Consider the following 18,178-nt stretch of genomic DNA (forward strand, 5'->3'; position numbering starts at 1 on the left):
GACAATGATACTTAAAATATAAGGGGAAAAGTTTGTAAACAAATTTTGCTCAAACACATTTGGAAAGAGGATGTAAGAGATAAAATCATGGCTGTTCACATTAGTTTTTGTACTTACCTTTAAGGCTAGACAGACTGTTATACAGATTTAAGAGGTTAAAGTACTGTGCTGTATAAATATTTTATAAAGAAACGTAATATTACCCCAAAGACCTAGGATCAGGTGTATGCCAGAATCATCAAGAGGGAAAATCCAGAGAGTTGTTTCACAGTTGGTTTTAAATTTTAGCTATCCCTCTGTGGTATTAAATGTTTGTTTAAAGGAAGGGTTTCTTTAATCTCCCTATTTGTACTGTGGTGATTTAAAGCTTGTTTTCATTTTATCAGAGTTTTAATTAGGAGATGGGGTATAGTTTCCATTCCTCCCATGCTGGGTTTCCAGGGTTAATTTTTTATCAGCTTCTTTACAGCTGCTTGTCACCCACTTTCAAGCAGAGACACTACAGTTTGCACAACAGATCCATTTTCTCTCCCCTGCCAGTTGAAGGAAAAAAGGACTCAGAGAATGAGTATGTACAGAGCCATTTGAAGTACTGAAAATAAAAGAGACACAGAGATCTATGAAGGGCAGTCACAGAAAGCTGAGTTCTCTGTTGACTTGGGATTAAGGTCATTGCTAACCTGAGATTTACCTTATAAAGATGCCTTATAAAAATTCACTTATAGGTGACAATTACAGAGGTGAGCATCTTCAATCATTCTCTGTCCCTCCTTCCATGTGGTTTATCTTTTGCCAATTCACATGACTGGACACAGAAGGCTTCAGATGTTAACGGCAGTTTCAAATGCAATGCAGAGAAGTCATGCATTTTGGTCTTGCTAGTTGGTACTTATGGTGTGAACAACAGATGGCATCCAGTGAATGATCCCAGGCCAGCTCATTTCAGTTTCAGAAGATCATTCAAAATGACAGCTGTTGCACAGCATTGAGAGGCATATGCTGTGATGTATGTAATGCCAATACTTTTCTTTGTGCCTCACAAGAAATAAAAGTCAAAGCAATTGTTATGAATAGATCGTTATTAGCCATACCCAAGGAGGCAAAGTTAACGATTAACAAGATCATGTCATACAAAAATAAACAATGGTTATGCACAAACCATTGTTAAGTGAAGCACCACTGAGCCATGTATTTTTTGCACATCCAAATATACTGAAATAAGAGGAAAGTGTAGATGTGGGAACAGACATAAGAAATTGAATTCTTCACATAATTTCTTACTAAGAAGCAAATTCTTTCTTAGAAAACAGAGAAAAGGTAAATTTAACTGTATTCTGAGATGGGAGCATAGAGAGCTCTAAGTAAGCAAGGCCTATTGATGCTAACTAGAGGGAATTTTATTTAACATTTCCTTTAGAAGATATGTTTAGTCTGCTATAACTGTGTTGATTGTTGATGAGAAGTACTATATATAAGAAATCAAATGTTCCATCTGGCTGATAGTTTTCACTTCAGTTTTTTGTTTGATTGGGGTTTTTTTAGGAGATTTTAGGAGGTTTGTTGTCGGCCTTATTGTTTTGTATTTTTTTTCTGTCTCTCACCTGGAAGAAAGTCAGTGACTACTGACTCTGATCAGAGAATTGATCTGATCAATAGAATATTGATCAGAACCCAATGTTAGGAGAAGTTAAAGCTAAAAGTCTGTGCAAAAGCTGCCCAACTGTGATGAGAATAATTTAATTTCCTACACATTTATGTAACTTTAAATGTAGAAAAAACTAACACTAAAGTTATTATACTTGCATGTAGCTCCTCTTCCCCTAACAAATAGTCAATAAGACTTCATTAATTGTGATCATAATGGAAAGAACTATGACAAAATTATCATATTTTTATTCTTCTTATAGATAACTAATCCTTTTTTGGAGTCAGAACCTATGACTTTGGCAGAAACCACCACTGTGCCTATTTTGCAAAGTTGTTTTTTTAAGGTCTCATTGGTAGGTTTTTTATTCTCACAGAGAATAAAGCACCACATGTTTCATAAAGTCTGAAATTTCAGAATGTTTAATATCTCTGCTTTTATTCCCTAATGTAAGGTCTAACATAATAAGAAGCAGATTGGCAAGGTTAGAATTTGAGAGTGAAGCAAGTGATAAAAAACCTAAAATATCTTACTTCTTGAAATAAGGCTTTGTTAAATATCATTACTGTAGAGAAACAGCTGAGAAGGATGAACCATGGAATTATTTGAAGTCTTTCAACATCCATCTTTGACATTCTAAAAAAGTACTGTAAATAAAGGACACCTGTATTGTTATGCTTCATGTAAAATTACAACATTTTAAATATTCTTCAGACTGTTTAACTTCCTACTTACTACTGCCAACAAATATGCAGTTTTTAGTAATTAGTTCTTCCTTTATAGAATCTGAATTCTGAATAATAGTGTTTATGGGGGTTTTGTCCATATTATTTGCAATTATAGTATATGTGTAGTGCAAGAAGTGTGTGGCATACAATCACTGTTTTACAGTGGTGAGATGAATTCCCAAATTATTAAACAATAATGTAATTTAAATCATTAAAAAATTTAATATCCAATTCTGAATGTTGTTTTTTTCCAGTCAACATTCCTCTTAATTTTGGTCTTTCAAGTCTTTCAAGACTGTATCTAGTCTTTTTATTACTATCCTGAAATTACTATTCATGCTTCCTTTTCCCCCATTCCTTATTTCCCACATCAAGTTTGTCATTCCTCCATTCCATGAACTGACACTATAGTTAATCTATTTTTCAATATAAAACTGTCATGCCATGAGGTAAGTACAGTGCTGGAATGAATGTTATGATGGAGGCACTGGTAGTATGAGTTTTACAGCAGCCTTTCTATTGCTACATTTGGTTTACCATAACATTCAACAGTGCAGATGGCTTGACAATTTCATTTTTAGCACTATATAAATTCCCAAAGGTACACAGAATGAATTTTACTATTCATGTTTTCTCATTAAAAAAAAAAAAAAAAAGGAAAGAAAATAAAAAGGTATCTTTCTGAGGCCATCTTATTATCATTCAGCATGGACACTGGCAATGAATAATAACAAGAATTCAAACATCTGTTTTTTACAAGCAGCTATTCACCAGATTGCTCTGTACTTTATGAGTATGGTCTGGTCTACTGGGGGCTGATGAGTCCATCTGGCAGGGAACAGGAAGAGCATCCCGGTCACAGGCTTGCCAAGCTGATAAAGACGGCTTTTAACTAAAGTTGCTGGTAGAGGGAGAACTTCAATCCATCCCACTCCCACCAGTTTGATGCTAGTGCCAGAAAGAGATGTCCAGAGCCTGGGGAGGGATCACAGGTCAGCAGGAGAGCACCTGAAACAGCTCAAAGGAATTCCAGCCACTCCAGTCAGTAAATTGGTTTCACTGGGGACACCAAATTAAATGGCTCTATGGAAACACATGTGGAATAAGCAACAGGAGTTGGGGATGTGCTTGGAAATTTGTGCACACCTGCAGGGCTGTGATCTTACTGGCATCACAGAGACATTGTGGGATGGCTTCTAAGAATGTGATGTTAGAATGGAAGGCTACTGGCTCTTTACCAAGGATGGGCAGGGAAGAGAGCATGGGGGTCTTGTTGTCTGTGTCAATGACCAGCTGGAGTGCATGGAGATCTGCTGGGATGGATGAGGAACTTGTCATTGAATCACAGAATCAGCTAGGTTGGTAAAGACTGGAGATCATCAAGTTCAGCCTATGACCTAACATCACTTTATCAACTAAACCATGCCCACATCCAGTCTTTTACTAAACATCTCCAGGAACAATGACTATGCCACCTCCCTGGGCAGCTCATTCCAGGGCCCATCCACTCTTTCTGTGAGGACTTTTTTTTTTTTTTTTTTTTGTCTAGCCTGTATATTTGTAGTATATTATGGGTCAACAACTAAATGGAGGGCAGGAACAGGTGACACTACAGTGTGGGTCAGAGGAGTGCATAGTGACATTAATCCAGTACAAGTTCTCTGCTGGCACTAATCCATCTTTTCTGAATAATGGATGCAGACACCAGCTTAGGTATGTTCTGTGTTAACACATCTGTATGCTAGACTTCAGATTTAAAGTTCCTTCTAGAACTTACTTGTTTGGACCAATTCTAGACTGGTAAGGCACACTACCTGGATAAGACATTCTACTTTCTCATCATCTTAGCAACAATCAACTTGTCTATTTGTAGCATCTTTGGGAGGAGGACATATACTCTTTTCCCAGGAAATTTTGTGATGGAATAGAAGAAACGAGACAATGATCATTTACCTACAGTCTATTTATATAGATTTCTGTAATCATGTTCCATAAGGCAGTTGAGATCCTTGGAACAGGAATTTTCAAGGACACCCACACAGAAGACTCAGCTGAATTTTTTGATTCTGTAGCAGTGGAAAAATATGAATTACCCTAATAGAAAACACCAACAGTTAGATATTAAGATTCATGAAGACATGTCAGAGAAGCAATTTTTATTTTTTTTAATTGCACACGAAAATACAAAGACTTTTGACCTTGGAAAATAAAGGGATAATACAAACGTCATTGGAAAAATAATGGAAGGAACTTTGAAAAGAAGTCATATGGAAAAATACCTACAGCAGAATTTCCAAAGATAATATGATATCAGCTAGAAGGCACAAAACTAACTGGTCTGAAATCAGATAGCACAAGGTGGGGATGACGTGAAAGGAAAACACAATTCTGACTTCTAAGAGCACAATCCTGTTGTTCCTGCTTGCTTTAATTAGTCCTGATTTAATTTCCCAGAGAGAAAATAGAGAAGTTCCCTCCTCCTCCTGTTGTTTGTTATCTATAACCCACAGACTACAGGATCAACCTACTCCTCTAAGACCTAACAGGAGCCAGTCCGCTGTGGGTGAAAAGTTAAATAATGATGAAACAGATTTCAAGGTCACTGGGAAAGAAAAGAAAGCAGCTGTAAGAGTAAGCTTGATCATTTCTGTCTGAAGCTCAGGTAATGGATCCCAGCATTTTCAAGGGAAAAATCTGGAATGCCCAGAGTAACTACTTTGCTCTTTGTAGAAGTGGTACAAAGGAATAGCTACAGAATAATATTTTTACCCTGCCATGTTCTATGGACCTAAAAATCAAGCTGTGGGATGGAGATTTGGAGGTACCGTGAACATGATTCCCAATCATACAAACTTTCCAGAGTTAATGACTTGAAGTTTATTTTATGGCAGTAGAAGTAAAAGCATTTGATGTATGAAATCATATAAATAGAAAATGTACTATATGGAATGTAATTTTCCTTATGATTCACAGAAAAAATACAATTTCACTATTAGTAAAACATAAAATTCATTGTACTGTTATGAAGTGTTTCTGCATGTTATTAAATATTTTTCATTTAACATTCTCAGGATCCTGTCTCAAAAATGAATAAAATATTACTTCTGACTCCCTGTTAATGACTGCACTTGTAAAAATGATTTTTTTAATGTAACAACTTTAAAAAATCTACCTTTTTTTGTAATGAGTTAAAAAATTACTCATTCGCAACATTAAACAGCTGAATAATTTTTCACATTGTTGTTACCTAGTCAGTTTCTTCTTCTCTCAAAGGATTATTTTATAAAACATACTTTGCATAACTTGTAGACTTTTGTCACTGACTATGCATTTATTAAACATATAAGATAACCTTATTATTAAAACCAAATTAAATACATGTTCGAGAATTTTAATTTTGAAAAACAGCTGATGTATGGAGTGAAATTTGAAAATAATTGTTAGCAACAATTCAATCTATATCACCTGTTTTCTGGAGTCTATGCTTTTTTAAAAACAGTAAATACACATCTATGAAAAAGATTTTTTTCACCACATGAAACTTCTAACATCACAGGCCTTAAATGTAACAAATACAATGCAGTACAGTGAGGTATATATAGCAGAGGTGCCATTTAAATATATAAGAAATTCATTTGTAAAAAGGAAGAAGAGCAAAGAGAACGACACAAAAATTAACAATGGAAATGTGTTCACAGTGTCTTCCTAAAATATAGTTTAAAAAATTATTCCATATTAGATAATTTCTATGTCTCATATTTGTACTTTCAAGTTTTTATTTAAAATGTAAGAAAAAAATGACCTAATACTGTGAAGGGTAATCATAAATTAAAAATGTAATTGCCAAACAAAAAAATGTTAACTTACACACTCAAATTGAGCTACCAATTTGCAACAAATCTTTACAAATTTTACAAATCTTTAGTAAAAATAAATAAAATGTGTTTCAAGACATCATCATAACTCAACAATGTTACACAAATTCTTGCTTTTGTACTTCTTACCTTTAAAGAAGACAAAGTTCCCCTCGCTGTTTTCATAAACTGCATCAATGCTGGGAGGCAGTCCCCTCCAGAAGTAGGTAATTTGCATGGGGTATCCATCCATCACCCTGTTGTTTCTGACTCGCCAAAACCACTGATCCTGCAAACCAAACACATACTGCTTACTACATTTATATGTGTTCAGCCACTGTCTTGAAAATACCTATCCTATTCTACCAGCCTATCCTGGCATTTTTAGAGTAGACCTTTTGCTGAGTGGATAAGCATTTGTGTTTGCATTTGTGTCACATTACAAATGTTTCTGAACTGGTTTTTGCTGAGATCGGAATAAGCTACACACATGAACCAGGTGTTTGGAGCAGATAGCCCTCGGCAGAACATACAGCACGTTGTACAAGATGATGCAACTCTCTCAATTTCATTCTTGGAAGGGGCACAATTTTAAATTTGTGGTTTGACTACCAGTGCTTTTAGACTGAACCATGTGCCTATGTAAATGTCCAAAATAATGGGACTACATACAGGCTTTGAACACCAATTAATTTTGTGGGTCATTTTTGTGCAGTGGCTGCTAACAGTTGATAGATATATATGTAACATTACTACATCAGCCAGTAAGAACTATGCTTTGATGGCAATTTTACTGTAGTGAAGTTTAGCAGTCTTTCCAAGTGACATTAAATGGAGTAGTTAATATTACAGCTATAGATATATATTTATATATAATAGGTGCTAAATCCAATATGGGGCACATTAAATGGGTATCAATAAAGATATTATGACTGTACCTCTTTGGAACTGTTTCATTTAGAGATGAAGGACAGACTAAATATTTAACTTCTTACACACAATTTGAACATTTTTCAGCATTATCATTATGCAAAACGACCCCCTTTAATAACAAAGGAAGTGATGTTCTGTCAGAATCTATCACAGTTTACATGGCAGTTCTTCCTCAGTGTAAGAAACACAGATTTCACAGTACAACAAAACCTGTAAAATCATCAAGTCAACAAATATCTTCTTGAGAATAGGTTATGTTTCAGACAGCGATTTTTGGGGTATGCTTGCATTATTTTATTTTGATAGCAAGATCAATAAAATTATATTTTGCAGATTTTGTATTGAGTTGAATGTCAAACTGTGTTTCATACTTCATATTACTGACCTGCAGTATAATAGTTAGAATATTCTTATCTATTATTTGCTCAAATTCCTTAGCAAACCAATAACTTTTCCTGCTATACTATTAAAATCTTAACAATAATACAGTTATGGCAAAACTGGAATGTTTCATTCAGCATATCCCCATGAATTTATTTTTAAATCTGTTTAGATGCATACATAGAAGTATAGGGGTCATTGCCTTTAATATTGAAATATTCCATTCTGAAGCATAATTGTGAATTTAACATGCCATGTTCTCTTTTCTGCTGGTGTAGACTTTTTATTTTCCTCATCTATTTTCAGCATACGTACCTTACCTTGCAATAACAATTGACAATGGGGTATAGGCCATCAGTAAGGATCCTACAGGATTCCACAAAACTAAAATTTATAATTTTAGCATTTTTATGGTCTTATTTAAATATACAGAGGCTAGCATATGATTTCTCAATAGATATCATCTCAGAGAATCAGCAAATATCTGGAAATGTCTAAGGTCAGAACTGAAAGTTTGGACCATTTATAAAATTGGGGAACGTAGGTGTTGGCAGAGGCTGATAGAATAATTTGTTTATGTAAATTTAGTCTTCCTGGCAGACCTTCCTATAAACATGCTGGACTCAATGATTTTTGACTGACAGAGTTCATACTCTGGAACTCAAGAAATCCAGCATGTAGCTGTAAAGCATGCCAAAGACTTTTCTGAAGATTCAGATGGGATAGGCTCTGCTTATAGAAAGAATGCCTCATTTCAGCGTATATATGTAAATATAATCAATTTATCTTAAAGTTATATTTACCAGCAATTTTATCATCTGCATTTTGATAAACATGTACATTTACTGAAAGTATGTTTTCACAAGAGTTTAGCTATTACTGAAATTCAAAAGAGGCATAGTCCTAGAGAAAGCATATTCACTCTAATAAAGCTCTTTCACACTTTAAGTAAATAGCTTGAAACAGCTTCTCTGGCAAAATATTTCTCAGTGTGTTTGTTTATGTTGAATAAACACAGTTTTGTCTCTTTTGAGAAATGGTGTGTATTGAGAAACCCTTTCCTTTTCTCACTGTGTTGGTTAAATATACTGTTTATTATTTTGTTTTCCCAAAAAACATTAACTACAGCAGACAGGTTGAACACATGACTTGTCACATGCATTGCAATGCAAAGCTTGACAAATGCATACATTGAATGCACAGATTTTAATGTCTTTCCTTGCTGGGTAGAAAATGCCCCTTTGTAAGCATCCATAGATACCCAATTGCTTCAAAAATATGGATCACTCCTGTGCAGCTGAGATCCGGCATAATAATGGATCATTAAATATTATGACTGTTAGACATATCAAGTAAATTAAACTTGGACAATTATTCCCAGTTCAAAAAGCAAAACTGAAACAAACAAAAAAATCAACCTTTAATTAAGCTAGAGCAATATATCTAAAACTCATAAAATGGGCATTGAGTGAGAAGAGACTGTAAAATGTTTCAGAAACACTAGAGAGTATAAGAGTATAGCACTAAAGAGATAAAGAGTAACAGTCAAAAAAAGAAACAGTAGCAGTCACGCAAATTGAATGTTTTGACATTTCATTTAGAAGATGGGGAAAAAAAAGACAATAAAGCTTTTTAAGAGAAAAAACTAAACAAAGGTCATATATAAATCATTCCACACTGTCGATAATTGCTTTAAGTATTTTTTCCTGTGCCTTTAATGGGACTAAAATATAGTTTATTATGTATGATCAGAGCATATACTGCCATCATAAAAACACTTCTTTATTAACAACTCAGAGAATCTTGAATGGAAGACAGAATAAAAGTAAAAAAAAAAAATCTGGCTCATAGTGCATAGCTCCCATACTTTGTTGGTAGATACAGTCTCCTCCCACTCTTAAAATATACAATTTCACCTGTTTTAGTGATGATGGTATTAAATTCTTCTATATGTTTTATTCTATGAATGTTTAAATCTTTACTCTTATGAATAATTGATTTCCATTTCAGTATTTATTATCAACTTAAATATCTTTCAGATTCCTTAAGGGACACAACTGATATGTATGAGAATTAAAAACAATCTCCACGTATTTTGGTTCATCCATAACACACAAACTAGAGGAGCTTTTAGTGCAAAATTAATGGAGCTTTCTTGTCTAAAAACCTCATTTGATCCTATGTCTCTGGACCAGCAACCATTGTCAATGTTAAAAGATTAATTTGCTGCAAAATGTCTAGAGCTCTGACCTTTATTTTATACGTAATGAACTCTATCTACAATTCTGTCATGACATGTGACACTCTGACTCAAGGTCAAATGATACCCAGTAAAAACAGAAAGACCACCCAATGTGATAGACATTCTAAAAATCTACAACAAGCTAGAAAGAAGGAAAAAACGAGAAACCTTTGAATTGGTACATTTTTTTAAGCACTTGGAGATGAAGGCAGGTAAAGATTTAAGGCAGCATTTGGAGAAGTGCAAAATAAGAACAATTAGTAACCAATTTAGTAACTTTAAATTCTTCTCTGAGCAAAAAGCAAGAGTTCCAGTTATATACAGAAAAATTTACCACAGGACAAAGCCTGCAGAAACTACATTTCAAGAATGTGATCAAGGAGACAATAAAATTCTCCTACTATACACCTTTATGGGATATTAAGAAACTGAATTTGGGATATGCAAGGTATAGTTATAGTATCTAAATCAAAATAAAATTGGAATATCCTTTTAAAAATCTTGATCTAATCTCAAATGGCACTTTTCCACAGCTACTTCATCAGGTCGTGAATTTCATCAGGGAACCTCAGTGTTGGCAATAACAGGCCTATGGCATGTGCCTACTCATTTGGGGAATTCCACTATTTCTTCAGTAACATCCATTTTCAACATCCTGAATTTGGAATTTATAGCATTTAAGCCAAAGCACATTACTGCACAAAAAAAGGGAAAAAAAACCCCAATTTGAGCAACTTTCTTGGAAATAATTTTCATGGAGCAGAAAAAAGAAGATATAGTCAAGGAGATTTAAATGCAGAAAAATTATTAGCATAATTCAGCTATGAGAAGGATTCTGAAATTATTTTTCTTTTCTGTTTTTTGGGGTTTTTTTCTCAATATAGAATTTGCAATGAAACTTATAGCCCTACTTCAGTTCCTACTTAATTCCATAGTGGAAAACAATTGGCTCTATTGAGACTAGAATCAGACATTAAATAGATGCTATCAATCTAGCTCATTTTAGGAAACAATTAACTAAATGGACAATTTATACACACACAGAATACTTCAGCGCAGCTCATTATGGAGCTGGTTCACATCAAGAACAAACAAAGCTCCTTTAAATCTACAAAGGACTGTTATCCATTCATAAACAGACATACAATGCATCACTTATTTGAACTTACAGAAACAATTAATCTTTCCAAATGTGCTTGGGACAACAGCATGGTTACCTGGTTAGAACAGGGTATAAATGTTGCCTGAGAGCCACAGTGAGAAGTCAGAGCTTTTAATACCACTCAGAAAAATCACAGCACTTCCTATGCTGAGATCCTGAACCTCCTGGTGATATCTCCCCTGGAAATGAGACCAAATCATTGGACTCAGAATAAAGATATGGAAAGATATCACCAAATACTTGTTCTGTTTCTTCCTTACTTTCTCAAGTAAAGATTTTATTTCCTTGATTATTCCAATTATTATGCGTAATATATAAAATACCAACTATTTACTGTTGGTACCTACTTAGACACTGGACAACCTTAGACAAATTAAAACCATTGTTTGTTATAAACTTATTCTTTTCCTTGCCAACATGCTATGGCTAACTAACACCACGAACAAAGCAATTAACTCCTGTGACTCAGTACAGGAGCAAGTGAGAAACTGGCAAACATATCCCATTGTAGAATATGAGAAGTGCTAGTTTAAAGCTGAGGTTCACTGGTGGAAATACATTTTCAAGTGGAAATATTATGTAGCAATTTTATGTAAGAAATCTTTGCTAAGGAGTATGCAAAGCATTTATTTTCTACTATCTGTTCTTATCTCCTCTTCTGTATTACTGACACAATTAAATCATGTCAGGTAATTTATTCAGGGTCCAAAACAGCCTTATGTTAAAACCTGTCTTCTTGGCATCTTATCCTGGGTCCTAACTATTGGCCTGAATATTCTCTTTCCTTCATTTGAGATGATGCCACAACACCACAACAGCTTTTCATTGCTCATGCTGAAATCTATAGCTATGCTTAAAAAAAAAAAAAAAAAAAAAAAAAAAAAACAAAAAAAAAAACCCACCAAAAAAACACTAGACTTCAAAGATCAAGGAAAATATAAAAATAATTAATTTATTTTTCAGAAAAGACTCATATGCACTCTGATTATCTTCGTAAGAGAAGACTTTTTCTCCTCTCTCATTTGTAAACTGCTGTACAGATCTCCTTCATGGATCACATACACAACAAAATCACAATGTGAACTCCTGTTTATCTGAAATCTGGTTTATGTACCACCAGAACAACAGGATGTAGCAAGAGGAACTGTGACGGAAGCTGGAACAAAAATACCTCCTCTACCCTCAGCATCAAATCTGAAAGTTTGGTCGATTAGCCAAAGCACTGGCAGTCTCTCTGAAACCTATCCCAAATTTTTGTAATGGCTTCAATAAGCTGCAGTCAAGTACTTCTACTTCTAATGCTGTGCAGTGATAGATCCAGGATGCAAAGTTTCTCCTCTTTTATTTTGTCTTTTAATTTCTTCCTTTCTCTCCAATTTTCTCTGTTTTATTCTTCCTCTGATGTGTACTTCGGTCATTTGTTCAGGGTGCCAGTGCCCAAGCACTGGCAGAGGGAGCAGCAGGGCTGACCTGTGCTGGAATTCTGCATGGAATGCCTGAGCCCCTCATTTAAGAAATGGCAAAAGCATTGCTTCCCACTCAGAAGCCTTTTCCCTATTCACAACCACTTCATGATCAGTAGCAGATTTGAGAAAATTTTCATTTTATTTCCAATATAAAAAAACCTGAATGTTTGACAACAAACTACGCAAGAATTCTGCAGTTCTTCAAGACACTTTGAAGAGCATCCATTCATTTTTAAACTAGATTCTGCAAATCACTCCTTTGTGCTATATTTTTCTCATTTGAAAAACAACAGTTTGAAATTAATTGTTCAGCTATTTTAAAAGTGGAGTTATTTTGTCTAACGTAATAAATAAAGAGAAGACAAAAGTATTGTTATTTTTAGAACCATAGCATCATAGGAATATTAAGGTTGGAAAAGATCTCTAAGACCTAAGATCATCTAAGTCCAAGTTTTGACTGAATACCACCATGCCCACCAAATCATGCCATTAATATACCTGTGAAGCTTATTTTAGGTGTTGTATGTAGAATTTTTCCTAATTATCAAGTGTATTACAAGGCAAATATGTAAAAAGTACACAATATTGTGAACTCACATTACCTCTTCCTAAACAACTTATAACAAAATATTCAACCAAGTACCACGTGCAATTTAGTCATTTGCTGTGCAGAAATTATTTTGGACATCTACTTGGTTGACTATTAGTGTATCCATACACTTTGTGTGATTCCTTGAATATTTAATGTGTAAGACATACAAAGAAAAACATTCTTAAAAATAGACCCTAGGCTTAAAAAAATGCTCAAAGGCCAATATTTATCTTTTTTTGTTTTGATAAACAGTCTTTGAATAATCCAGAGTGAACTGACTGAGAAAATATCTCTTTTAATGAAGATAGTCTAGTTGCAGAGGCATCCACAGCCGTGGCTGTAGTTCATGTTTGGAAAACATCTTGATTGAAATCCTGGCCATTTCTCATCACCATTCATCTGAGTGCAGAAAATAACTGCAGTAACTATCTGACTTACTTTCATCTGTGTTGCAAAGGTCATATGATCACTGTTGCCTAGTCCAATTTCTAGTGCAGATGAAAACTTTATTAAAAAAATATGTCCTCTACCTTTCAAACTAACAAATTCATATTACAGCATAAAGAAAAAAATTAATTCTAAAATAAACATCTCTTAGAACTGCTCTTATTATTTGGTGTTCTATGGAAGTAAATAATTTAAGGATACTTTGATGTGCATTTGTTTAATATTTAGTTTTTTACTACTGTATCCTCATTTTTTACAGCTGTTTTTATTAGTAAATTATTCTTTGATTATAGCACTTATTTTAATTCTTTCTGTCTGATCCAAATATTTTTTTTAACTTCTTCACTATCAAATTGTATGTGAACTTTATATCAATTTTTTGATGCATATCCATCTGTCCTCTCTATTTTCCTGTGCAGACAGTACCAATGGCATTTTAGAATTTCTTCCCTTTGTATACATTAACCTTTCAAAAATATCCTGAAGTAATCAAAAGCTGTAAGTATTTATAAAACACTTTCAGCTCAAGGAAAATCTGTTCTGTAGAATCCATACAAAACAAGCTGTGGAGTTTTTGGCTAACTCCGGTGGCTGGATAACACTAGATCTCACATTGTACATGAAACTGAGCAAATTTAGAGACCTCTAAAAACACCATGGGTTCATCTGGGCCTTCTGTGATGGTTACCATGTACTATATTACAACCATATACTTTCAAAGAGTACTTGGCTCCTTCTGGAAAATCTTCCACATGAGAACTTGTCCACTGTATCTCTTCAGATTACAAGTATGACAGTAATAGACCTTGCACTTTGATGCTGTTGGAGATGGTATTTCTATTTCTCCTCTGTCTCACAATATACATATAAAAGGTGACAGCTCAATGTCATCAATGTTTTATTTTTACCAATTGAACAAACAACTTTTTTTAATAATAACAAAAATAAATAAAACCAATCTCCATTTGGATGGGTTTCTGTATTCCAAACTGAATTGAGCATTTTAATTCATTCTGATTTTGTCCAAATAACTACATTGACTGAGACACTATATAAAATGTTCCCATTGCCATATGGTTATGATCCAATATGAAGAAACAAATAGACAGACATAAAAGAAGCAAAATAAAGACCTGTAATGACATAAAATCTAGGCTTGCAGCCAGAAATCTCTGGAATGTTCAGATTCTCCCTAATGCTCTGTAGGTATCAGCACATGCCCATGAAGTAGTGCACAAAATCTTTCATCCACACGATGAACATTAGGCCTTTACACAGCAGTTAAGCATTTATTTCCTCAGTAGTGATTGCACTTTGAGACTACAGAACCACCTGGAAATTTCCTTGCTCAGTTCTGTTGCCCTTCTCCATAGGGAGTTCAGATAAAAGCAATGAGTTCCACAAACTCATGGAGCAGTGATGTGTTCTGCATCATGGAAAGATAAGAAAATTGGGCATTTTTTAATACTAAAAAAAAACTCAACAATTTTCTTGGTTGGAATTGAAAAACTGTCTCCTGGTACTGAGAAAAAGTGTTCTGTTGAGGCATTCTATATTTAAACTGTAAATATTCTAATGAAGATGAGTCAAATGTAAAAAAAGGCCACAATTTCATTAATACATGTGTCTATCTATGTAATACGATACAAACAAGGTGCATCATCTTGATGCATCATCTTTAAAATCAGGCAGGTATATAGAAGGGACTAAACAATGAAAAGGGGTGAAAAAGGTTTAATATGTAGTTGCATTATGGTATGAGGTGAAGATATGTGGTTTGTAGTAGCTATCCTTTTCTCTTTATAAACAATAGTGGCAAACACCAAGTTGGAATGTAGATTGGCTTTCTTAGAGGCCTGCATTTATATAGGTTTTGTCAACATATGTTTGTGGTTCTTCAAAATATCATGGGACATGTGATGAACATACTGTTTGAATGAATCAAAACTCATTTTGCATTGACCAACACCTACTTCTTGATATTTCTCTTCCCATACCACTTTTGATGCACTCTTTGGAAAACTAGATAACTCATTATTTTCTATGACACTTTGCTAGCTTAAATCCGACAAACCTATGCGCCTGTATTTGAAAGCTCAGTAACATTAATGGTACAACTCTCTCCATCACTCAAATAATTGTTGATATTATATGTCATAAGCTTCAATCTTCTTCTATCCATTTGCAACCTCTTTTACCATTTCATTAAAAAAAGATCAATAACTGTGGACTACCTTTTTCCCTTTAACAAAGCTGTCAAAAAGATTTTAAAATGTGAAATTTTCTAGGAATAGAGAGAATACAAGCATAACAGCATTTTCAAGGTTCCTTTCCCAGCTGCACAGTATTTCCTATATTGCCTTACAAACAGTAGCACAGAAACAGAATTTTCCTTCCCTGAGAAGACCAAGAGTACAACCTAGGATCCTATAGAAAAATTAAGGTTTTTTTTCCATAGTTTATTTTTGCTATCAATCCTGGACCATGAAAAGAGAAAAAAAAGCTTAGTGGGGTTTGTGTGCATATATTTCTTCTGTAACTTCACATATAAACTTGTGAAAACAGTTCAGGACACTTTTCTTTCTCCAAGAAAAACAGACCAACCACTGCAATGAAATCAGAATAATTTGGGTTCTTTTCCTACTTGTCTACCCTTATCACTCTATCACTAGCAATATGATGCTTCACTGTCTGCCAGAGGTGAGCATATGATTTTAAAAAATACAAGTATGTCTGAGTCATCATGCTGTCTGATGACTCAAACACTCTCTAAAAAACAAAAAGGTCACAGGAGAGCAAACTCAACTACCTTTCTTCATTTTTACCCCCAAAATACATGGGATATTAAATGAGCAGTGAATGGACTCCTTGACAAACAAAAGTTACAGATAATCCAAGACAGGGTATGACCTTTTTCACCAAAAATTTCTAGAGGAAGGTAACAAAAACACTGAAAGAAATCAAAAGGAGAAATTATGAATAAGTCAAACTCATAAGTACTTATTTCCAGTTTCATTAATCTAGGTAGATATTCCTGTTAAAGCATGAAGATTAGAAAACTTCAAATAAAATAGAGAAGGATTCATCTGGTAAAAAAATATGTGCACCTACATGAATAAGTTTGTGACTTGTGAACTATGGCATATCTATGAGATCACTTAGCATAATTTTCAGCTAAAGGAAGCTTCTAAGTCTGTTTTCAATGTGGAAATAAAACAGAAGTCATTATCATTCACTCCTGTTGGCCAAAAGCTTTTGAAGATGATGCAGTGACAAACCAGGCCTATCAGGACTATCCAAAATCAACCATCAGAAATCTATCACTGATATTGTAGGACCACAGAAATTAGCACTCCATTTTTTTTCCAGATGTAATGAAAGATTTAATTTCCTTTAAGCAGTGACCTTTTTACCAGAAAGAATTGTGGTATAGTATTATTTATATGATTTATCCCTCTATCACCTGCATTTTCCATATTTCTGTCACACACATAAATTCATATGCAAATATGTTTCTTTCCATATGCAAATGAATGTCCCAGTCCATGGCAGGGAAGTTGGAATAGATGATCTTTGAAGGTCCTTTCCAACCCAAACCATTGTGATTCTATGCTTCTATAACTAATAATAGGAAAACATTTACAAGGAAGTAAGAAGAAAAAAATAAAACATTTAATGAATAAATGAAATATGAAGTAAAAGTAAATGAAACAGGTACATTACGGTTGTAAAGAAAGGGCGATGTCAGTGGTAGAAGACACAGCATAAATTGATGGAAATCATTATGTACACATCATACACACAAGCAGAAATTCAACAGGTGAAATCAGCTGTGTCAGTAACTCTCATATTGACATTAACTATCTTTCTGAAGACCTAAAATAATCCTGTCCCTCCCCTGAATCTTCATAATTCATGAAACCAAATTTCATGGCTTTGCATATATTTGAAGTTCAATGTGATTCTATGTGCAGATGCAGTATGTGTTCATGCTACCACTTAACCTGTCTCTCTGCCTTCTCCACACTGCACATTGCATGAAATCTCTGAGGAAGCCAGAATAATTTGGAGTACACTAATGAGTCATGTCAGAATCACAGGTGGAAGCAAAAAAGAGGGAGTAATTAAAGTATTTCCTCCTGATTGCAGTAGTTTAGAACACTTCATTGATAAATGAGATACTGAATCTATTCTAAGCAGGATGAAGTTCTCAAGATGATATCTCAGTCTTGAATACACTGTTTGTAGGGGAAATGGAAGAGGGCCTGAGGGCCTACAATACTCATTTTAGGGTCATACTACCTCTGTCTACATATGCATACCTAGTAACAAGCAGACACTCATGATGAGGCTGCCCCAGAGCAGAGCAGAGTGGGACAATCCCCTCCCTTGCCTGGCTGGTGACTCGGTGCCTGGTACACCCCAGGACATTGTTGGCCCTCCTGGTTTTCAAGGCACTGCTGACTCAGATTCAGCTTTTCATCAACCAGGACCTGGTTTGCCTGTTCCAGGTGCAGAATCCAGCCCTTTCTCTTGCTGAACTTCATATGGTTGCTGGTTACCCAGCCCTCTAATTTGTTGATGTCTCTGCAGGGCTTCTCTGCTCTCAATGGAGTAATCAGCTCCTCCCAATACAGTGTCATTGGCAAACTTACCCAGCATCCCTTCAAGTTCTGTGTCCAAGTGGTTTGTGAAAATGTAGAAGAGAACTAGCCTTAAGATGGAGTC

The 18,178-nt window shown here is 34.6% G+C and overlaps 1 protein-coding gene across 1 annotated transcript in view; it reads right to left on the reverse strand.

The window, feature by feature from the left end:
* The window catches only part of MMP16 (matrix metallopeptidase 16), a 78,661-nt gene that overhangs the window by 11,823 nt on the left and 48,660 nt on the right, over nt 1–18,178 (reverse strand). Inside the window, exon 6 of the mRNA XM_066333116.1 lies at nt 6,378–6,516. Coding sequence (XP_066189213.1) covers nt 6,378–6,516 — 139 coding nt within the window. The remainder of the gene's footprint in view (nt 1–6,377; nt 6,517–18,178) is intronic.

The sequence above is a fragment of the Sylvia atricapilla genome, chromosome 1 (genome assembly GCF_009819655.1).
Source record: "Sylvia atricapilla isolate bSylAtr1 chromosome 1, bSylAtr1.pri, whole genome shotgun sequence".
Taxonomy (NCBI): domain Eukaryota; kingdom Metazoa; phylum Chordata; class Aves; order Passeriformes; family Sylviidae; genus Sylvia; species Sylvia atricapilla.